Source organism: Fusarium vanettenii (genome assembly GCF_000151355.1).
Source record: "Fusarium vanettenii 77-13-4 chromosome 1 genomic scaffold NECHAsca_1_chr1_3_0, whole genome shotgun sequence".
Lineage (NCBI taxonomy): Eukaryota > Fungi > Ascomycota > Sordariomycetes > Hypocreales > Nectriaceae > Fusarium > Fusarium vanettenii.
In genome coordinates, this window is record NW_003315881.1 from 1,791,502 (window position 1) to 1,813,116 (window position 21,615).

Consider the following 21,615-nt stretch of genomic DNA (forward strand, 5'->3'; position numbering starts at 1 on the left):
ATGACTTCAACATTCCCAATGCAACAACCATTCTATCGTCCAGCTCCTCTGACCGTGGACACGACCCATTCACAGAAGTACTTCGAAGACGAAGACAACAGCGTATTAGACGACAACATCCTTGACCAGAACAACATCGACTCCGGTCTTGAACTCTCGCCCCCCATGGCTGACAGCCGCCGAGAATCTTTTGCCGTCGGGCCTCCTCTGTTCTCCCCCAAGACTGAGGATTGGCAGTCGGTCGACATGCAGTCGGTTCCTTCAAACAACCCCTTCCTGGACCAGCACAGCAACAACCCCTTCATGCGCCTCGACCAGAACCAGCCCAATGTCTTTGCTCAAACAGCCAACTGGTCCGGTACTTGCACTCCTCTTCATCCCTTCGACGGTGTCCCTGCCGAGTATGATGCGAATGCCTCCATCTTCCAGCGACCCATGGCCGGCCCTACGCCTTTCACAAATGCCGGAAACATGTTCACGCCGCTCCCCGCCGGTAACCAGTCCATCCCCACTTCCCCTCAGAAGGAGTGGATGGCCCCTCACCAGGCTATGAACAAGAAGATGCGACCCAACAGCCCCGCTATCCGCTCCCATAACGATATGCGACGAGGCGATGGCATCCGCAAGAAGAACGCTCGCTTCGATATCCCCGCCGAGCGCAACCTCAGCAACATTGATCAGCTTATTGCCCAGTCTACGGATGAACAAGAGATCAAGGAGCTCAAGCAGCAAAAGCGCCTGCTTCGCAACCGACAGGCAGCGTAAGTCACTTCCCCACTCACCCCGACCCTTGTCTGATGCTAATACCCCACCAGCCTTGACTCAAGACAGCGCAAGAAGCAGCACACTGAGCGTCTGGAGGATGAGAAGAAGCAGTACACGGCTCTCATCAACGACATGGAGGAGGAGATGACCGAGCTCCGCGGCAAGCTTGAGCAGCTTCTCCTGGAGAAGCAATCATACACCAACTACATCGAGAACCTCAACCTCGAGAAGGAGGAGATGATCCGCTCTCACACCATCGAGACTGGCGAGCTTAGGAAGAAGGTCGGCGTCCTCACCGAGCATGTGCAGCGACTCGAGAGCACCGCCGTGCCTTCCAACGCGACCGGCAACAACGGTTTCTCGGGTGCCTTTGACGACATGAACGACATGGGTATGGGTGGCGCTTGGGATGCATCCAACTTCCTTCACGACTACCCCGTCGAGCCCGAGGTCAAGCAGGAGATGGCCATTGTTCCCGCCAAGAAGAACGAGAACAACCCCTTCAGTGTCGAGGGTGAAAAGCCCGCCGCTCAGGGTGGCCTCCTCTTCATGCTCTTCCTCGTCGGCGCCTTTGTCCTCTCGAGCCGATCAACCCCATCGATCCCCCGCGTTTCCGAAGACGTCCGAGCTGCCTCGGCCACCCTTCTGGACAACGTCCTCAAGGATGCCGGTGTCAACTCCCAGTCAGCGAGCCTCCAGGCGGCTGCTCCTCAGCCCTCTGGTGCCGCCAACTGGGGCAACGCTATGCCTATGAACGACATGGTGATGGAGGGTGTCGCGCCATCGATGCTTGCTGAGCTCGGTGATGCACTGACCCAGCCGACACAGGAACAGACCAACGAGCAGATCTTTTCCCTGTCGGCGGCCCAGTACAACGGTGTCAACTCGCAGGAGTTCCTCCAGAACGCTCCCGAGAGGTCTTCCCCCAGCCAAGGTCGCCGAAACTTGGCCGATGCCCTGGCATCGATGCGAACCACAAACAAACAAAACGGTGCAGCAGAGGTCTACACGCGCTCTCTCCTCTGGGATCAGATCCCGAATGAGGTGGTGCGCAACTTTGCGAAAATGGTGGCAGAATGCAACAACGCGCAGAATGAGCAGCAATGCAACGAAGCAAGGACATGATGAAGACACGGATAAAAAATGTCACGATGACGACACTCACGGCTTTTGTTTCGTGCTTAATGCCTTTGATTTATTTGGTTCTTTTTCTTTCTTCTTTTTATTTCCTCTCAAGTCTTTTTCCTTGAGTTGGCTTGATCGATTTCCTTCCTCTTTCTGGGGGATGAGCCGCCATATACTCGACGTCTCTCTCGCGCACACCAGACCTGTTGCTCACGCACCCAAACGGACGGTTTTCTTTTCTTAACTTCCCTTTGTCGTTTTCTTGTGGATTTGATTTCCTACTTCGGAGTCGTTTTTGATTTCCTATGGATCTATCTAGCAAGCGAGCGAGCATTGTTTTTTGTGTGATTTCCTCTGTCTTGGATTGGAATTCGTCTTTGCGTTTGTCTTGAAATTGGATACCTCTGCACTTTTTCCTGGGTCACGGCGAACTTGGAGGCGGCGGCGGTGTGGTGTAGGTTGAACAGGGAGGGGGGTTTGAGTCGACGGGGTAGGACTTGCAAGCGCAGCGACGGCGGCGGCGAAACAGTAGCCAGCCAGCGGTCAGCAGCAGCAGCAGACAGATTCTCTACAGGGGCCCAGTCCAAGTGAGTCTGGACATTATTTGGCGGGACGGTTTTTCTTTGGATCTTATGGAAGGGGGGGGGTTGGGATGGGTGGATATTGGACGGATATGGGATGGACCTTTGGTATGGGCATGGGATTGATGGGTGAGATCAGATGAGATGGGATGGACGAGATGGAGATTGATGGATGCATACTGTCCGATGAAGGACGACAACGACTGAAATGGGCAATGATGACGAAGATATGAAGCTCGTCGATGAACCATTGTTTTTTGTTACATTCTTGAAGCGACCCCCAGCCCCAGGTGGCCTGGCATTTTTGGTTGCAAGATATTTATGACTTGGATTTTCAGTTTTTACATTTTCATTCATGGAGCGAGCATTGAACAAGGAAGAAAGAAAAATGTCCATCTCAATATGCTATATAGCCTTGTATTTACTTTGGAAGCAAGCAAGCATCTGAGCCTCTGGAGGTGGTAGAGCAGCTTGGCTTGACTTGACATAAAAGCGAACATATGAATATTGACCATTGTATCTATCTTTACTGCCTCGTGCCATCTTTGCCAGATTTGGCTGTTTAATGCGACGACTGCGCCCCAGCAGAGAAGAGAACGGCCGGTGGCACAGCCCAACGAAGGATGATTAGAGTCCTTACTTGGGCTGACTTGACGTGACGGATTGATACACTTTCCCCCCGGCCAAAAAGGTCATCTGGGCAAACTACGTAGTAGATAGACAGAAGACAGCGGGCATCATCAGGCCTTGACCAAAACAAGGGAAGCGCCCGAAAGGCCCGCCGCGAGACAACTTGGTCTAAAGTGAAACTAGTGTAGTTGAGCTACCAAAAAAGGGTGTCCAGTTCCAAGACAATGTCTTGGCGGCGCGCGGCGCTGGGACGGCACGGGATGCGGAGATGGATGGGAGGGGTTGCGTCACTGGCACTATCTCTCTTGCTTCAGAGTCCCCTAAAGAAGGCCTCATGTTGAGATATGCGATTCTTGTCCAATTCTTCGATTCACGATGCGCTCACACCCTAGTGAGACTTTTAAACTATGTGCAAAAAAAAAAAAAAAAAAAAGGCTGCTCGTCCTGCATCTGGAAGTCTTTGGCCGGTGTTCCGGTGCTTGTAGAGACCTGCATCATGCAGACCTCCAAAGGCAAGATGCGGCTTGTCGGGGGGATGGGTAGGTTGCCCGCCACAGTCTCAAGACGGGGGAGAGTCCTAGAGTAGAGAACAGTAGGAGTTGACGCCTGAAATCTAGGCAAGAGACCGGCCTTGGGCTGCCTCAACACCATGTTCCCGCTGACACTCTCTCCTCTCTTCTCCTCAATCTTCAGCCAGCCTTGCTCTCTGCTGGCTAGTTCCATGTGTGCGTGCAAGCACAAGAAAGCACTGGTTCATTCATGCATTGTGGCCTCGAACCTGCGCGGGCCGCCATAACAGGCCGCAGATGAGCACCTGCAAAGACCCAATGGGATGTACTCAGGGCTGCTGCAAAAGAGGTCATTGGGCAGCAATGGACAGCGCACTTTGGGGATTGGTCGGGGCTTTGTCACGGGGTGTTGGACTTGAGAGAAGAGACGACAAAGGCGGTCGTGGCGAGGTTGACCGAGGAATACAGTGAAGTAAGTCCGTATATCGGTGTTCAAGTCTACCAACATCCATTTCAAGTCTATCTAGGGTCTAGCGTAGTTGGACCTGGAGTTCAAGTGTCTCAATATATGTTGTACGTGCAACAAGACACACGAGGGGCTTGTGCTCTGTTCAATAATAGCATCGTACAGCACAAACCACCACCAGTTTGTCTACTCTGTCCTTCCCCTTCTCAAGGAACCAACCACTATGTATCCAGAAACATGAGACCGATATATCCAATACCTTTCGCTATAAACAATGTTCTCTCTATTCGCCCCCCCTCCCCCCTTTCCACGCACGGCGGCAAAGCCCGAGACCTGTCATTAGCCACCCAAAGACTCTTTATCCTCAGATGATGCGATGCTTACACGGCATCACGATGCAAATGCGCGCGCATCCTCTGTCGATTTCCGTGGCACGCGAGTTTGAATGGATGAGCTTGTGCCGCCGTTGCACAACAGTGCCTACTTACGGCTGCCGCCCTCGCCTGGAGGGTCGTACTTTTCCTTCCAGATCCTATGCAAGCATCGAGTCAGCGTCTCATGTTTCTTCACTGCACTGTCAACCCTGCTGCTTCTGCTGCCGTCGTTGCTGATGCCGCGCTCTCAAACGCAAGCGACTGGACGCCTCTCCGTTGCACTGGCAGGTCGACCGTCTGATCCATTGTGCCTCCCCCCCCTGGAGGCACAGCAAGCACGGCGGACCGAGAGGCCCCGGGGGCCACGAGGACCTATCCTGAGAGCTTCGCAGACGGACATGGCCCCGAGCCGCGCCAATGGCACCAGCAGGGGTGCAGCAGGAATAGCTACAGCTCGGCATGTACGCAGGCAGGCGGGCATATAGCCGCACAGAGCCGGTTGGACTCACCAAGTGTTCCCCAGTGTCTTGTTTCCAGACTTCTCAGCCAGTCGATAGTATCGGGCTGATGCGAACTGTACAGGAAGTCAGCCTCATGTGACGAATCGAGCATCTGCGTCCGTGGGGGTTCAAAAAGGAACAGCTCAACAGAGCGACCCAAGACTTTCTCTGATGGTTTCTGCGGTCGATGCCTGAGTCTCATGCAGGGGTGTTGGGCACCGAGCCGAGTTATCGAGAGTGAACAAATCAAAGGCCCTGGACACACCGAGTTTTGACGTCCGAGACTTGATTGAGCCTTCAATCGCCGAGAGACCATCTGACCAGGAGCCGCGTGTGTGCTGAGACGGGGAATACGGAATGCATCATGGAAACATTGACGTTACTGGCGCACATACCTTGTCCTTCTTACACCCGAAGCCCTCGAGGTAACACCAGGCAATCTCGTTCATGGCATCTGTCACATTCGTGTTATGTTATGCTTGTTCAGCTTAAGCTCGCTCTCGTCAGACTTACCAGTGTCTCCCAGGTTCGCCGCAGTCTCATAATACTGCACAAGCCCAAGTCAGCAAACATTCCTCTGCGCTCACACGAACTCCAACATACCTGCTTGGCGGCGTACGGGTCCTTGTGAATTCCCCAGCCGTGGCGGAAGCAGTTTGCCAGCTCAAAGATGGCCAGCACCAGCTCGCCCTTGGCCGCTCCGCCCTTCTTCATGCCCGCCTGCAGGGCCAGTTGCTCAATCGAGGCCGAGTTGGACGCCGCAGCCGACAGGTACTTGACGGCGCCCTCGGGGTTCGGTGCGCAGCCCCATCCGTGCCTAGACGATAATAAGGTCTCGGGTCAGCAATCGAGGACGTTGCTTTCTTCAGTAGATGCGAGACATTGCCGCCGGATCAAGGTTTGACTTTGGGGGTTCCTGCAGCAGCCTCCCGGAAAGCTTCAGCTCTCCAAGCCACTACCCGCGACAAAGTCCCCTCTCTGCCCACCCTGTTCTGTTGCGCTCACCTCAAAGCAAGACCGTAAAGGACCTGGCTTAGCGGGTTGTTGGCACCCTGGGGATCAGCCAGACGCCCAAAGATGCGCGTCGAGTGTTCCAGGTCGCCCTCCTCGTGCAGTCGGATAGCCTCCTGGATGTCCTTGTCAATCTCCTGTGACGAGACGGCGCGGCCTTGATCGCCCGAACCGGGCGTCGCAGGGCGGCTGGTGCTCCTCGCCCGGTCGTTCTGGCTCGCCAGGATGGTCGCCCGCTTCTCCCACTGCGACTCGGCGCCGTCCTTGTCCTGGGGATCGTTCGGGGCAATGATTTCGGGCAGATTGTCGGGGACGCTCTCGGAGGACTGCGGCGCGTTGCGGCTTAGGTGCAGACGTTGCGACAGGCGCCTGTGGCCGCTCTCCCTCTTGGAAGTCTGGCTCGACTCGGAGGCGGAACGAGACCGGCCGGATCGGAAGACGTCGAGCGAGCGCCGGGGTTTGCTACCGGATGCCGGCTCCTCTGCATGGAGGTGCAAGTTGTCGTTGGACTTGACCGAGGGTGGGTAGATTCGCTCCTGCGTCGTCGTATCGGACCGGAAGATGGCAAACTCGGGCGCGGCGAGGCGGTCGACCGTCTCCTTCTCCGGGGGCTGGCCCGCGGAGAGGTCGTCCTTCTTCTTGAGGATATCTCGTAGACCCATTTCTGCTTCTGCTTGTTGTAGGTGTGATTTGTAGATAGGTACAGCGACGACACCACCACTGCCCACTGGCTCCTTGTATGGAGACCGGGGAGGTCCGTTCACGAGATGAGATGGGTTCGGCTAACAATAAAGCGAAACGAAGATGCGCAGAGACTATCCCAATTAAGAATCGCAAAGAATGGATAGTCGAGTTAGGAAGAGAGGAATAGGTTCCCCGGAAAATGTCGTCACATCGTCAGGAACAAACCTCATGCTATTTCAGTCTCTGGAACGAGACAGGAGAGGAGAGGATCATGCCCCTCCATCCATGGATGGCTCGCCCGCAAACGGCGGCGCTGGGGCTGAGTCGAGGCTTCGCGCTGCGGTCGGTGCTGCACTTTCACGCCGTACAGGACAAGACAGGACAGGATTCAGTGCGAGACAGCCTATGAAGCCTGGCCTACGCGCCACGGCCATCTGCACTGTCAGACAAAGGGCACTAGGATCAGCCGCCGCCCCTGCTGGTTCGTTCGTGTTTGTTTGGAGGAGGGGGAGAGGTCGTGACGGGAGATTAGACCGAAACCGAAGGCGAAGAGGGGCACTGGGGCTAAGGATCGGATGGAAGCCATGACCAGTTGCCTCCTGCCTGTATCAGTAATGATTGTTTCTTTGTGTTTTAGATGGGTTAGCTAATGATAGTAACTGGGGCGTCATAGAGGCTGTTTCATCGATAAATACGATCTATTCTAAAACATGTTCATTGTTCATCGGGCAAGGAATCTGAAGCTATGGCCTGTCCTCCCCACCTAGTGAACCATCCGTGCTGACATCGATGCCCCTCACTGCAGATGACAAGGGGCAACCCCTCCAAAGAACTCCCTCTCCACCAACAATGGTCTATCAACGGATCCGTCCAGTATCATGTTTTCACAGGTATATTCCAGAGACAATAATCTTCTCTTTACAAAACTTTTTCATTATTTCTTCTTTTTTTACAAAGTGAGATATTCCTCTTTTTCAAAAACAACTTCTTCTCATCTTTCGGATCTTGTTCTTCGTTCATGCCTTTGCATGGCCTTCATGTCCCTCAGCTATGCCGAATGGATGCGAGTGCGTTACGGGTATCTCAAACACATGGATGCCAAAACTCCTTCCCAACTTTCCCATGCTGGATGAAGCAACAAATCAGAGCCGGTTGATCCGTTCTCTGTCTGTGAAAATCTCGAAACATGCGCTGCATGCCTCAACTTGGTCGTCTAGATGGACAAAAAGTCCTTCTGGGCCTCAAAGTCCTCACAGTCCGAGTCTGCGTCGATAAACTCGGCAACCTCATCTGAATCAACGTCGTCAGAGTCGCCTGCCTCGTCGTCACTCGAAACGTCTTCCATGGGCTCATCCTCTGCCTTGATCCGGTTCCGTAGGACGCTTGCCCTTTCGCGGTGTGGCAGTTTACATCCCTTGACCCTACATCTTCCAGTGTTGCTAAAGTCAGGGCACTCAAACACGTGGCGCTCAGCGCATTCTGCCCCCTTGCTGCAGTACCCGTTGAACCCAAAGTCCCTACAGACCGGGGCAGCTGGAGATGCTTTGGAGTGAGTATACGGACAGTCAGCCTTGGCGCAGTGGCCTTTGGCAAAATGCAAACAGTTGGGGGTGCGTTCGGCAGTCATGTCATGGGAAAGATCACAAGACTCGCCGTTGATGCATCGCCCCTCTTTCAAAAAATCTTTACAAAGGGCCACCTTGTTGGGGTCGTGAATGTAACGGCATCGAGGGCCCTTTGAGCAGGATCCTAAATAGGGGTAGTGTGTCAGTTTCGTCCCATACGCACCAGGTAGGTCCAGGGAAACGGCGTTTGAGTCGCTCCAGGTTCGGAAAGAGAAATTACCAGTCGTTGAGAAGATCTTGCATAGTTCGTTGATCTTCTTGACCATGCCGCTTCGCCTAGGGGCTGTCAGCAACTTGGTCACCCAGGGCCCTGTAACATACCGCTGGTCGTTGACAACTCGATTCGCCACTAGGTTTCCTGTCTTGGTACGGTAAAACTTTACACCAGCAATGACGGCGCTCTTGGGAGTTCGGGAAAATGCGTTGGGGGCATCTGCACTAGGTAAGGCACATGGAGCATCGACTGTCCTGGGTGTGTACACACCAGAGACTTTTACAAGCTTTTTGCCACCGTCGACGACGCGGAACTGAATGCCTTCAACAGATAGCTCGTTGCGGCCTGTGGGGTTAGTCTGCGTATTTGAGGCACTAGCTTTGTGTTTCATGAACTCGTCAAACTGGGCCTTTTCGCGTTGCCGATGCCCGCTGATCTTTCGCTGTCGCGTCTGTTCGATGGCCTTGGCCCGGTTCTGCGTCTCCTTCTCGTACACGTTCGCATTAATCAGTTGTCGGTGGCGGTCAGTCTTGGAAACCCAGCCGGGTGGGGTCTCGGCGCCGCTGCTGGCAGATCGAGAGCTCGGCGTGTTTGCGGCATTGAGCTGCAATGTTCGATGGTGGTGAGGCGCCGCCGGCCGTGCCACTCTATGCGATCGGGCCGGGTATGGCGAGCTCGCGTTACGATATGTGTTGCCTGACGGCGTCAACACGCTGATAATTGTCAAGTTTGGTGAAGTAAACTCACTCCGATGATGCGCCGGGTGGTGGGATGCCTGCGGCCGTACTCCTGCTTGCTGGTTCTTGTGGCGGTTGATCTGACCTGGAATATCGTGAGCCAAAGTTGCGCGTAAAATCAATGAATGGAGGGCACTAACCCGCAAGTTGACCGATGCGGGCAAGAAGCTCTTTCTCTTCTTCTGACATGTTGGTATTCGTCTCCTTGTACAATTTTTCTAGACCACTGCAAAACAAAAGGCGCGAGTAGATTAATACAGGAATGAAGGCGAAATCGTGGTGGTTGTGATTGAAAGCAGTCAACAAGCGACTGGAAGGCATTAGAAGTAGGTGCATCATCCAAAGCTTAATCTTAGTCATCCAGGTTGGCAGCCTCATTGGCCCACCACACCCCAGCGCTCATGCCAATCGCAAGGCTGAGCTTTCCATTGTTTGTTCCATCTCCATCATCCTCGTTATTAATTTCAACAGAAATACACATATTTCCACCTTGCAAACCATTTTGTTTTCTCATGATATATTTTCTCATCCCTTCATAAACTCCACGTCAATCAACGCCTCAATCTTAAGCACACAGCCAGCAGAACTAAACCCAGGCATCACCATGGCTTCTTCGTGGGATCTCTTGGACCCGGAGGAGGAGGCCGAACTTCACAAGTCGCGATTGCTTAATGTGGAGGAAAAGCCCTTCAAAAGAATCACAAAGCGTCTCAACAGCTTAACGACAATCGCTGCACCTACCGGCGCCTCGAACGGTACCAACCCGCCATCCAGCGAAGCCAAGGGCAAGCTCGAGCAGCTCAAAGAAGAGCTTGCCCTCGATTTTGCTGCCTTTGACAGCTCCATCACGCGCCTGCAGTTCCTCCACGATGCCAACATCCGCGAACGCGAACGCTATGCGGCCGACCAAGATCGCATCCTCGCCGAATGCCAAGCTGTCCGACAAAACAATGCGCAACTCAGAGAACAGCTCGAAGCTGCTCAGGCCACCCTAGCACAACGCAAGAAGTTCGACGAACTGGCAGAGAAGATAACATCGAATCGACTACTTAGGCCACGAGAAGACCAGATTGCCAACCTCGCCAAGCTTGAGGAGGAGTGTCGCGAACTCGAGCGCGAGAGCGAGACCTACAACGAGACATGGAGGGAACGTCGGGATCAGTTTAACCGAATCATGGAGGAGGGTATGCTTCTGAGACGGCAAATCCGCGACGAAAAGGAGGAAGTGGACCGCCGCGAAGGCATGAACGAGGACGCCGAGGACGATGGCGAAGTGGATAAGGTCGGCCAGACGCCCAGGAACGAGCCCAGCGGGAATGCAACACCACATCCAGATGGGGACAGCCAGGCCAAGGCAGACGTCGAAGCTGGCACACCAAACCCTGATGCCCTTAATGGTGGAAGAACACCCATGAGGGACACCCCGGGCCCAGACACTCTAAAACCGCTGCCTGGACACGTTGGGTCTCTGGGACGCGATGGAAGCCTAGCTCCTAGTAGAGATGCCTCCCCCATGCCACAACACGATGAGCGCAAGGCCGAGTCAGGGGAGGATGTTGACATGGAGGATGAGGCTACGAGCCGGGTTCGTGATGATGGAGGAAACACGCCCCGGGTGACCATTAAGCCACCTGAGGCCAACGATGACAAGATGGAGGTGGATAATTAGCTTTGAAAAGGCAGTCTACGGGAGGAACCAGGTCCCACACAAGCAATGTTTGTAACATCTTTCAAGATACCCTCAGGTTTATGGAGGTCTAATACCGGTCGGTCTTTTTTGTTATGGTTGGGTCAACTAAGTGGTATCGTAAAAGCAAGCAGCCTCTCCGTCCTTTCCTTTGCATGCATACTCTATGCGCCGTTCTGAGCAGCCTTGGCCTTCTCCAACGTCTCCTTGGCCAGCTGCACCTGCTCCTCTTGTCCGCCGGTCTGCTCGCTCACGGTGATCTGCTCTTCCAGCTTCTGGACGGCGGCGACAATCTTCTTTCGTAGAGGCTCGAAGACGGCCTTGGTCTGTTCAAGGGCGGTTTGCTAAAGAGAACCCAGCCTTTAATAATTGTCCTTGGTGAGGGGACGGTTGGAAAACCTACCTGCTGCTTGAGCATATACGTGTCATTGCCATCCTCGTCGCCCTGTCCGCTCTCAATCTTCTCCTTCAGAGCCTTGATAGAGGCCTCCTCTTGTTCAACCTCCTTGTGGTAGGAGGCTTCCTCCTTGAGGAGCCGGTTGACGGAGCTCGTGGCGATGGCGAGGGGTGTTGGCGGGGCCATGGTGTTTTGACTTCGAGGGACTTGATGGTGCAAAGGGTCTCGTTCGAAAGTCGCAGAGAGGGAGCAGCTTCTCTTGATATATCGCGAAAGAAAAGGGGCAATAGGCAGCAAGAAAAGGCTTGTCGGGAAGAATTTCGGTGCCTGTTGTTTGGTTCAAGACAAGGAGAGCAAATGAGATCATGGCTCGACGTGGGGTTTGTATCCATGGCGGGGCAACCTCGCCATCTGCTTCACCGCGTTCATGACAAAGGTTACACTTGTCAGGCATGACACAACAAGGGATTACAGACTTGATCGGTCATTTCGTGAATAGCAAAGGGCAGTTTATCATTCATTGAGCCAACTACATAGGTTTTCCAACAGAACTCGTCTTCACTGAACCAACTAGAGTATACCGACCGACCGCTCAACGGCGTCCGTCCAAGTCTTGTTAACCACTCCCCATTTTCCCTTATAGCCTCCATCCAAGTTCCGCTTGCCATGGTATCTCCCTAAACGCCGACAACGCCATTCGGGTGACCTCGAGTCGACTGTCCCCCAGAATGCAGGAATTCAATACTTTACACGACCAAACATGCCGCCCGTCCAAGTCTTCGTTATAACGCAATGAGCAAGTATCTCGTCATCCAGAATATCACGCCGACACGGCCACGGCAGGGGCGACCACAGCGGCAGGCTCAGGCTCGTTTCCGTCTTGTTGAGCCATCTCGCCGCCAGCCTCCCTCTCGGCCCAGGCTCCCCAAAGACCTCGCTTGGCCCGTATCCGGATATCGTCTCCGAGTCCCGAGCCCTGCTCAACCTTGATGGCGTCCTTGGTTGCGAGCACCAGGCACTCAAAGAACATCTTGGTGGCATCAGCCTTGCTGGTCACCTTTTCAGGGCAGAGGGTCTGGAAGTTAACCGCTCTCTCAAGTCGCTTTCCAGGGCTGTCGGCGGCATCGGCGCCAAATCTATCGCGGAGGACATGAACGGCGTGCTTGGTGCCCATCGACACAGGACCGCTCTCAGTAGGGTGAACAAGAGGGTAAGTGGTGTCTTCAAAGCCAGGCATGGGGGTGCCAGGCTCCTCCTCGTCCAAGTGCTCAGGGGGGACGCCTCCATCATCACCGGGGATTTCAAGTTGGGTCTCTTCAGGAGACACACTCATGTCGCCACCAAGGCCGCCTTCACCGAAGCCCATTTCCGTATCCTCGCCGAGCACCAGGCGGGGAGACTTGGACGCACCGTGATCGCTCTCGACATCGGCGATTCCGCTATCCCGCTTCCGCTTCAGCTCGTTCAAGCCGCGAACGGCGTCCAGTGAGAGCATTCCGCGTAGTTCAGGGGCCCAGGCAGAGCTTCGTCCCTCCATCATGATTGATGAGACAAATCCACCACTCTTCTGCATGTCCATCAAAGCCAGCAAGAAGGGATCACGAGGAAGGAACCCTCCCTCCTTGATAATGTTGTCTCGGTTGGCCTGCTGTTGCTTAATGTGGTTGCTGGAGAGAGCAATCTCCTCGTCAGGCGTCAGGATTTTCTGCTTCCTGGCGCGTTGCGCGGGTCGTCGGACAAGAGTCTCCTCTGCTTCGTGGTCGGGTTCGTAAAGATCCGTCATCTGGTGTCTCGAATACTCCTCCTCCAGATTAGCGGCGACCTCCTCGTCAATATCGGAGAGTGGTGACTCGGAAATGCGCTCGCGAGGAGGAGAGTGCATCATGGGCATCTCGGTCAGGTCTTCCTGGGGGACACCAAACTCCATATCGCCACCCATGGCAATATCTCCTTCGGTGTCGACAATCATAGGCCCGTGTAGCTCAAGAGAGGTTTCGCCCTCTATGCTCTTCTGGACACCTTCAACCTCTGATCCGCCAAAATCGGGTTCCATAGATGGGGCTTGACTGGCCCGACGACCACGTTCCACCTCAGCAGTTAGGTCTTCTTCCTCTTCTTCCAGTCCAAAATCCAAGCCGAGATCGATAGTATTGGCACCTGCCATCATTTCATCCTCTGCGCCAAAGCCACCATTAAGAAACTGGCTGTTGTCGTACTCTTCCTGCAGGTTGATATCTCTTTGGCTGGGACGACCCTTGCGACCAACCTGACTCGTAGAGACATCTTCCACTTGCGACAAGAGCCAATTTGCGTCGGGCGGTGGGGGCAGTTCAAAGTTGTCGTAGGGCGTAATCTTATCCGGAAGCGTCAGGGCCTCGCGGTTGGGCAGCTGCAAGCTAACAGCCATATCATTGTTTCCTGTGGATCGGAAAGCCTGGAGATTGTTAGCATGCGATTAGGAGAGTAGAAGGCGACGAAAACTAACCATCTTGATCTTCATCATGGCTTCATTGCAGTCATCCAATAAGTAACGCGTCTTTCGTTGATAGATTCGTACCACACCAAGCAACAGCTGACTGCTTAGTCGCAGGGCCATCGGCGCCTGGTTGGGTGTGATAATTGCCTCGACACTGTCCGTGACATTGGACTGGAGAATATGGTTCTTGGAGAGCTTTCGTTCAATGTTGGCCGAGAGCCAGACGCGAGCGAGCGGCCCGCTCTTTTGGAGCAAATCATGAGAGTAGAACATGGTGCTGTCGCGCGCAGACGCAGACGCGATGCCCAAGAAAAGAGAAGTGGTAGCTGTAGGAACGCGCCAAAAAGTTGAGGTTGAAATATGACGAATGCGTTTGGAGGGGGAGGCGGGTGGTGGTTGAGCGGAAGTGGTGTGGATAAACACGAAGACCGGGGGCGCGTTTGATGGTTGGGCGCGGTAAACAAGCTCAGTGAAAGGATTGCTCTACGCGCAGAAGCGGCAGCGCGAGCACCGCAGAGGCATAAAGCAATAGGATTATATCGCGCGATGGAGGTGATTGCTCGGCGACAAACGTTCAGACGATGGCGATGGCTTCGGAGATCGATGAGGCGTGTGCGCTGAATGTCGCGACGGATTTTAGGGAAGGGAAATTGGGACCTTGACCTTGAAGAGGGGAGGTGGCCTTGGTCGTTCGCCAACGGTAAATGGCGTGGCTGGGGAAATGGTGTGTGGTTCAGCAAGGCCCGCACGGATCACGCTTGCCTGGCTCGGTTCCGGATAAACTAGTTTCCGATGGTTTCCCCAGAGCATCGCCAAGGTGGCTCTAGTTTCAATGCTCAACCAGCTTGAATTATTAATGATTCATAAAATATCTGGAAAATAGCAGATCTCTGACGGTTCCTTATAATCCAGGTATCTTTCATCCGATTTCTTCGAGGCGCAGTCATATCAGCCTCAAAGGATCAATCGTAGACTCCCTCACCCGCTTGAACAGCAAGCATCATTGGCCTTGGCATTTATAAGCCTGGACAAGCTGAAGTTGACTGCTCCAGCGACGGGGCAACGCTACGTAGTCTCCCTCTCGCTGTTACTGGCCAGGAATGAACCAGATGGGCGCCACCGGCTCTGAAGCTTTCAAGGTTGATATGCAAGCCCCTGGCAGCCTTGCCGAGTCTGGAAAAGTACTAGCCCGGCCCGCGCTCCATCGAGGACAAGACACCTGGACATGTTGGATTTGAACTCTGGGGCTTTCCAACACATCCGCGTTCTCGTTCCGTCCTCGCTGGCCTCTTCTCACGTTCGTTCTTTTGTTGCCGCGTCTGCTCATGTCAAGATTTCTTCGGCAAAGGGGCTGAAGCGAGTCTTTTCGTCGACGGGACTCTAATTGCCATCGGAAGATTCTTGTCCGTGGCCACCTGGCGCATATCCTGACGTCGATCAATCATTTCAACATTAGACCGAACCTCCCTCCTCATGACCTCGCGCATTCACTCCTAGACCGGTCTCCCATCTCCCATGCATTCGACGCATTCCTCGATTCGATTGTGACAAAGCCACCGGCGCAAGCTTCTTTTTCAACATGCAACTACCATGGGCCGGCCGCGAGGGCCCTGGACATGACTCCCTTCTACCAATGTCCAATATCCCGTCCATTACTGGGCTTGTGGGGGATCTTACCGACTCTGGCGATGGTGATCGTCAACAGCGGCCAGGCCGCCATGTCAGAACCACCTCTGCGCATGCACGAGTGAGTCTTGCTTGGCATTTTCTGTCGTCTCAATCGCTTCCATGGTGTTGCTGACATGTCATCAGAATGTGGCCGACCAGTTCTCCTACATGACCCCGAGCGAAGCGGCGGCGAACCTACGAACCTCCCTCACGCATGGCCTTACACCAACCGAAGCTTTAACTAGACTAGGCGATTATGGACCAAACGAAATTCCGCATGATCCTCCCGAACCATTATGGTTGCGCTTCGTCAAGCAGTTCCAGGAGCCCCTGATCCTGCTCCTCCTCGTATCGGCCGGAACCTCGCTACTCCTGGGTAATATGGATGATGCCGTCAGCATCACAGTCGCCGTAACCATCGTGGTCACTGTGGGTTTTGTGCAGGAATATAGATCCGAGAAATCTATTGAGGCTCTCAACCACCTTGTCCCGAACCATGCGCATCTCGTTCGTGGTCAGAGCAAGGCACCCCCTGTTGGCAAGACTCCTACTTGGCCTCCGCGTCCCGATGACGGAGAGCCGGCGCCTTCTCCCGGCTCTGTTACCCCCATTAGCGATATACTAGATGCCACTTCTTCCAAGGTTATGGCTTCTCAGCTGGTTCCTGGCGATCTTGTCCTCTTCACCACGGGTGATCGCATTCCTGCCGACATCCGGGTTACCAAGGCTGCGGATTTAACAATTGATGCTTCGAATCTTACGGGAGAGACAGAGCCTGTAAGGATTACAGTCGATGCTCGTCGTCGTGGTATTGGCTCCTACGCTTTCGACAAGGCACAACACCCACGACCCGGATCGCTCGCTCCCGATGAGCATGCAGACTCTCACGGAGATGGAATTCATAACATTGCTTACATGGGAACTTTGATCAAGTCGGGACACGGCCAGGGTATCGTCTTTGCAACTGGAGGACACACACACTTTGGCACTATTGCGACCAGTGTGTCTGGTACTGAAAGCCCGCGCTCACCTCTTCAATTGACCATGGATGATCTCGGCTCGCAGCTAAGCAAAGCTTCATTCTTGGTCATTGGTCTCATCTCGGTTGTCGGTTGGTTACAAGGAAAGAATCTCCTTGAAATTTTCACCATTTCGATCTCACTGGCTGTCGCTGCTATCCCGGAAGGTCTACCAATTATTGTGACGGTTACCTTGGCTCTTGGAGTACATCGCATGGCTAGGCACAATGCGATCGTGCGAAGGATGCCCAAGGTTGAAACACTGGGCTCTGTTAATGTCGTCTGCACTGATAAGACTGGTATGAAGAGTCTCATTTACGATTGAAACACCACTGACACTGTATTACCAGGAACTCTAACCACGAACCACATGACGACCACTCGAATGTGGTATTTTGGAGCTCAGGAACCAGTTCAAGTTGATTCTGATAATGAGGCTATGGATACCAACCCAGACCTCAACCAGGCTACTCTACGAGTCCTTCGCATTGGAAATATCGCCAATGATGCGCGACTTGCTCAGAAGTATACGGAACATGGTCAAGCAGCCACGGCTGTGCTATCTTCAACTCTTGGGCGAGATCAAGTGTCCACCTATACTCGTTGGGTTGGCCAGCCTACTGATGTTGCGATGTTGGATCTTCTTGACCGCTTCAAGGAACACGACGTTCGAGAATCCATTGGCCCTCGAGTGAGTGAGACACCGTTCAGCTCCGAGCGAAAGTGGATGGGAGTTACTATTGGCTCGGAGACGAGAGGTGATAAGGAGTATGCCTACATGAAGGGTTCTATCGAAAAGGTTCTCGCCGCGTGCGACACATATCTCGAACAGGACGGAAGAGAGATTGTTTTGGACTCGACTCGTCGCCAAGAAGCTCTCCAGGCCGCTGAAACCATGGCTGTTCAAGGTCTACGAGTATTGGCATTTGCAAGCGGCACAGTCTCACGACCACTGAGGAACAGGTCAGCACCACGCAACACACCTGGTTTCGACAGGAGCGAGAGTCCTCTCTCTCACAACCCGGATGATATCTATAAGGGCCTCACATTTGCTGGCCTGGTTGGCATGCGTGATCCTCCCCGACCCGGAGTTGGACGATCCATCAGGCGGCTGATGCGGGGCGGTGTCAAGGTCATCATGATCACTGGTGACGCCGAAACAACAGCCCTTGCCATCGGCAAGCAGCTTGGTATGAACATTGCGGCTCCCAGCGGCCATATGGGTGGCCAGGGTACTGTCAAGTCTGTTCTCCGAGGTGATGAAGTCGACAGGATGTCCGAGGCGGATCTTGCTCAGGCAATGCAGCACACGACGATTTTTGCGCGCACAAATCCCGATCACAAGCTAAAGATCATCAGGGCGCTTCAGTCCAGGGGCGATATTGTCGCCATGACTGGAGACGGAGTGAACGATGCACCTGCACTCAAGAAGGCCGATATCGGTATCTCTATGGGCCGTCACGGAACAGATGTCGCCAAGGAGGCAGCGGATATGATTCTGACAGACGATGACTTTTCCACGATCCTTCGTGCCATCGAGGAGGGCAAGGGCATCTTCAATAACATCCAAAACTTCTTGACCTTCCAGCTGAGCACAAGCGCCGCCAGTCTGGCTCTTGTGTTTATCTGCACCTGCTTCGGCTTCAAGTCCCCCTTGAACGCCATGCAGATTCTCTGGATCAGTAAGTAGCAGTGAGGCCCCGTTTACAGCTGGAGCTAACCATCAACAGACATTATCATGGATGGCCCTCCTGCTCAGTCTCTGGGTGTTGAGAGAGTAGACCCCGACGTCATGACCAAACCTCCCCGAAGACGAGGAGACCCTGTTCTTACTCGCGCACTCATCACACGCGTACTAACATCGGCTGCCATTATCACCATCGGAACAATGCTCATCTACCGGCGCGAAATGGTGGCGGATGGCCAAGTGACGCGACGAGACACGACCATGACCTTTACTTGCTTCGTTTTCTTCGATATGTTCAACGCTCTCAGCTGCCGATCCGAGTCCAAGTCGGTACTACGGGGTGAGGTTGGACTCTTTTCCAACAACCTGTTCAACTGGGCCGTCTCTCTCAGTATCGCGGGCCAGTTGCTTGTCATTTACTTCCCCTGGCTTCAAGAAACGTTCCAGACGGAAGCCCTCGGATTCTTCGATTTTATACGACTATTCATTCTGTGCAGCACGGTGTTCTGGGCAGATGAGGTGCGAAAATATCTTAGGTATGGGAAACGGCGTTTTGGCAGCGGATACAGCCAGGCGGTTTAAGGGGCAGGGCCAGGGGTAAGGTTTGATGAGGCGGGATGTAATTGTAACCAAGATACTGTATAAACTCAAAATGACTTTGGCGTAAAGGCTTTTAGAAATCTTGGACACGACAAACTTTTAAAGGAAAGAATTATTGATGCTTGAATGAATCCACAGTGCAATGTGTGCCTTGAAACCATGAGACATCCATTTCGGTGCAGGGTAAGCTTCCAGGGAGCTTGGTGTTAATTGCGGGGAGCATCGTCGACTTGCTGCGTGTCACTAACAACGCCAGCTACCCATATATTCGCCCTGGGCCAAGTTGCGCCAGGAGCTCCACGACCCTTCTCCGCCTCGACCAAAGTCCTAAACGTCAAGGCAGCGATGCGCCGTTCGAATAGAATACTTCAATGACAATGTCAAGCCTCCCAAACGGCCTCTCCCACCGCCCAGACCACGATCACACCGTCGTCGAATCCACCACCTTGTCCCTTCAGAATGCCACGACCGAGTCTGACATCCGCGATGCGCTCGCCGCCCTGCACGCCCGCGAGACCTCTATAACGTCCCGTCTCGATGCTCTCGTCGCTTCCCAAGCTGACCTCTCCCGCGACCTCGGTCGGCTAGACCTCCTGCGGGCAGGACTCGGTGCGCAGGTCATCGCCGCACGATCCATCGGAAATGACATGCTGGCAACTGCGGCGGACACAGCAGGCCGACTGAGTGATAAAGTCAAAGAGTTGGACCTGGAGAAGAGCAGAGTCGAGGAGACGCTTGGCGTGGTGGAACAGGTTGCAGAGCTCAAGGCATGCGTCAACGGAGTGGTTGGCTCCATGGGTGCTCCCCAGGACTGGGAGGCTGCTGCTGGATACCTGTCGAGAGCGAGCAAGGTGCCAGATGAGATCGTCAAGGGGCCATTTGCTGTCAGCATAGTACCGAGCGTCGAGGTGCCCGACCCGCCGTGGGTGACCCTGGAGGATGCCAAGGAGAGTCTGTGTGGTCTCTTCCTACGAGAGTTCGAGAAGGCGGCAGAGGAGAGCGACGGAACCAAGGTCACACGATTCTTCAAGCTCTTCCCACTGATAGGTCGAGCCGACGTTGGTCTGGATGTCTATGGACGATACGTGTGTCAAGGTGTCGCCGGCACAGCTCGGGCTACGCTCAAGGATGTCATGGGTAGCCAGCGCAAGGAAGGATTCTTCTACGCCAACGCCCTGACGAAACTCTTTGAGCACATTGCGCAGATTGTCGAAGGCCACGGAGGGCTCGTGGAACGTCACTATGGCTCTGGAAAGATGGTCCGAGTTATTGAGCGCCTGCAGATGGAAGCCGACGTCCAAGGAGGCATCATTGTCGACACATGGAGCGACGAGAGAGGAATTGACAGGAAACTCACAGATGTTAGGAGCTATCCTTTCTCGTTCCTTGTTCAAAGCTTCCTACCTCAGCCACCGCGAGGTGGTACGCCGAGGGTGAACTCGCCGGCGATTGGGGTGGGCAACAACCCCAGAGAGAGCGAAGACGAGGGCGTCAACATGAAGGAAGTTGACGGCCTACTAAGTGAAATTGCTGTGATGCTTGGTCGCTGGTCATTATACACCAGGTTCCTTGCTGGCAAATGCAAGGTAAGACGAACCATCAAGACCCCTGTGACACAAACTCATATGTAATAGGACCCAAACACAGCAGACGATGCGCCGCTCGTCATACCTGATGTTTTGATCAAGTCAAATCTGTATCGAAAAGTCTCGACAAAGCTCACGTCGCCATACAATGTCATGACTACCTTTTTCTTCCGCCGATCCGTGGAAAAGGCATTTCAACTGGATGAATACCCTATCGGTCTATCCTTGAGCTTGAACAGACACATTGACGGCAACGCTCCCTACATCATCCTGGCGGTCGACGATGTCATGTACATCGTAAACGCTGTTATCCAGAAATCCATCTCAACATCACAAAGAGACGTCATAGCCTCGGTGGTACCAACTATCGGGCGAGTCCTCGGTTCTGACTTTGTTGGCATGATTCAGCGCAAGATGCGAGATGAATCTTACCCCAAGCCAGTGGTTCAAGGAGGATTCCCACCCGAGGAGAAGATTATTCACTTTATTGTTCTCATCAACAGTCTGGACATGGCCAACGAGTATCTTACACGCATTATCACCGGCCGGATAGGTGATTCTGGTCAAATACCGAATGGTGATGTCCAGAACGGGCCACTCAAGGACTCATTCCCCTTTGAGAGGGACGTTACATTCGTCGCCAATGCTTTGCACACGCTTCAAACATCCTTCATCGGAAAGACGACCGAGCTTCTTAACGAGGGCATCCAGGTGCTCTTCAACCAAGTTGTCAAGCTCAGGTTACGCCCTGTGTTGACTGATACGTTCCGTGACGCGGACTACACGCTGTCCGAAGACGACCTTGCCGAAATAGCCCAGCAGAACGACGAGGATGAGGACGAGCTCATTGAACAAGTACCCCGGCGCTTCGAACATGGCTGGGACCTGCTCATGAAGCCTATTGCAAGGCTGATGACACCTGGAACATACAGCCAGCTCCTGGACATCACAGCACGTTACCTATCAAAGATATGGGAGAAGAAGGTTCTCGGTTATGCAGGACGTACCAACGCCCTGGGTGCGATCCGCATTGAGCGCGACTTTATCGCCTTGGTGGATGTCGTTTCTAGAGGGGACTACGCTGTGAGAGAGGTGTTTTCCAAGGTGCTGCAGCTTCTCATGGTTGCAAACATGGAAGACGAAGAGTGGGATGAGATTATGGCGCAGGATGGAGAAGACGATGGCATTGACTGGGTTCTGACTGACGAGGAGAGAAGGAGGGCGAGGAGTTTGGTCAGGGGGTGAAGTGGCCTCTATGATGTCTCGATGGAGGA

At 53.9% G+C, this 21,615-nt stretch overlaps 8 protein-coding genes across 8 annotated transcripts; 4 read left to right on the forward strand and 4 right to left on the reverse strand.

Annotated features, from left to right (window-relative positions):
* On the forward strand, window positions 1–1,890 carry NECHADRAFT_90126 (uncharacterized protein; the record flags this gene model as incomplete). Its single annotated transcript, XM_003053542.1, has 2 exons — window positions 1–761; window positions 816–1,890. The coding sequence occupies 2 exons, from the start codon at window positions 1–3 to the stop codon at window positions 1,888–1,890; spliced, it is 1,836 nt and encodes a 611-aa protein (XP_003053588.1).
* A 2,191-nt stretch (window positions 1,891–4,081) lies between these two features.
* Window positions 4,082–6,851, reverse strand: NECHADRAFT_98819 (uncharacterized protein). The gene is made up of 8 exons (XM_003054258.1): window positions 5,956–6,851; window positions 5,554–5,767; window positions 5,464–5,497; window positions 5,346–5,404; window positions 4,960–5,024; window positions 4,565–4,608; window positions 4,204–4,217; window positions 4,082–4,155 (listed from the first exon to the last, which is right to left on the reverse strand). Exons 1-8 carry the CDS (start codon window positions 6,621–6,623, stop codon window positions 4,141–4,143), a joined length of 1,113 nt encoding a protein of 370 aa, XP_003054304.1. The 5' UTR covers window positions 6,624–6,851; the 3' UTR covers window positions 4,082–4,140.
* A 709-nt stretch (window positions 6,852–7,560) lies between these two features.
* Window positions 7,561–9,410, reverse strand: NECHADRAFT_98820 (uncharacterized protein; the record flags this gene model as incomplete). The annotated part of the gene is made up of 4 exons (XM_003054259.1): window positions 7,561–8,394; window positions 8,434–8,546; window positions 8,592–9,306; window positions 9,362–9,410. 4 exons carry the CDS (start codon window positions 9,408–9,410, stop codon window positions 7,859–7,861), a joined length of 1,413 nt encoding a protein of 470 aa, XP_003054305.1. The 3' UTR covers window positions 7,561–7,858.
* A 415-nt stretch (window positions 9,411–9,825) lies between these two features.
* Window positions 9,826–10,890, forward strand: NECHADRAFT_74889 (uncharacterized protein; the record flags this gene model as incomplete). Its single annotated transcript, XM_003053543.1, has 1 exon — window positions 9,826–10,890. The coding sequence occupies one exon, from the start codon at window positions 9,826–9,828 to the stop codon at window positions 10,888–10,890; it is 1,065 nt and encodes a 354-aa protein (XP_003053589.1).
* Window positions 10,891–10,972: 82 nt separating this feature from the next.
* On the reverse strand, window positions 10,973–11,576 carry NECHADRAFT_73383 (uncharacterized protein). Its single transcript, XM_003054260.1, has 2 exons — window positions 11,312–11,576; window positions 10,973–11,252 (listed from the first exon to the last, which is right to left on the reverse strand). The coding sequence occupies exons 1-2, from the start codon at window positions 11,489–11,491 to the stop codon at window positions 11,073–11,075; spliced, it is 360 nt and encodes a 119-aa protein (XP_003054306.1). The 5' UTR covers window positions 11,492–11,576; the 3' UTR covers window positions 10,973–11,072.
* A 549-nt stretch (window positions 11,577–12,125) lies between these two features.
* NECHADRAFT_90127 (uncharacterized protein) lies at window positions 12,126–14,054 on the reverse strand (the record flags this gene model as incomplete). Its single annotated transcript, XM_003054261.1, has 3 exons — window positions 12,126–13,304; window positions 13,395–13,739; window positions 13,791–14,054. The coding sequence occupies 3 exons, from the start codon at window positions 14,052–14,054 to the stop codon at window positions 12,126–12,128; spliced, it is 1,788 nt and encodes a 595-aa protein (XP_003054307.1).
* A 1,306-nt stretch (window positions 14,055–15,360) lies between these two features.
* NECHADRAFT_90128 (uncharacterized protein) lies at window positions 15,361–18,737 on the forward strand (the record flags this gene model as incomplete). Its single annotated transcript, XM_003053544.1, has 4 exons — window positions 15,361–15,528; window positions 15,594–16,767; window positions 16,819–18,150; window positions 18,199–18,737. 4 exons carry the CDS (start codon window positions 15,361–15,363, stop codon window positions 18,735–18,737), a joined length of 3,213 nt encoding a protein of 1,070 aa, XP_003053590.1.
* A 395-nt stretch (window positions 18,738–19,132) lies between these two features.
* Window positions 19,133–21,586, forward strand: NECHADRAFT_31563 (uncharacterized protein; the record flags this gene model as incomplete). Its single annotated transcript, XM_003053545.1, has 2 exons — window positions 19,133–20,341; window positions 20,390–21,586. 2 exons carry the CDS (start codon window positions 19,133–19,135, stop codon window positions 21,584–21,586), a joined length of 2,406 nt encoding a protein of 801 aa, XP_003053591.1.
* Window positions 21,587–21,615: the final 29 nt, after the last annotated feature.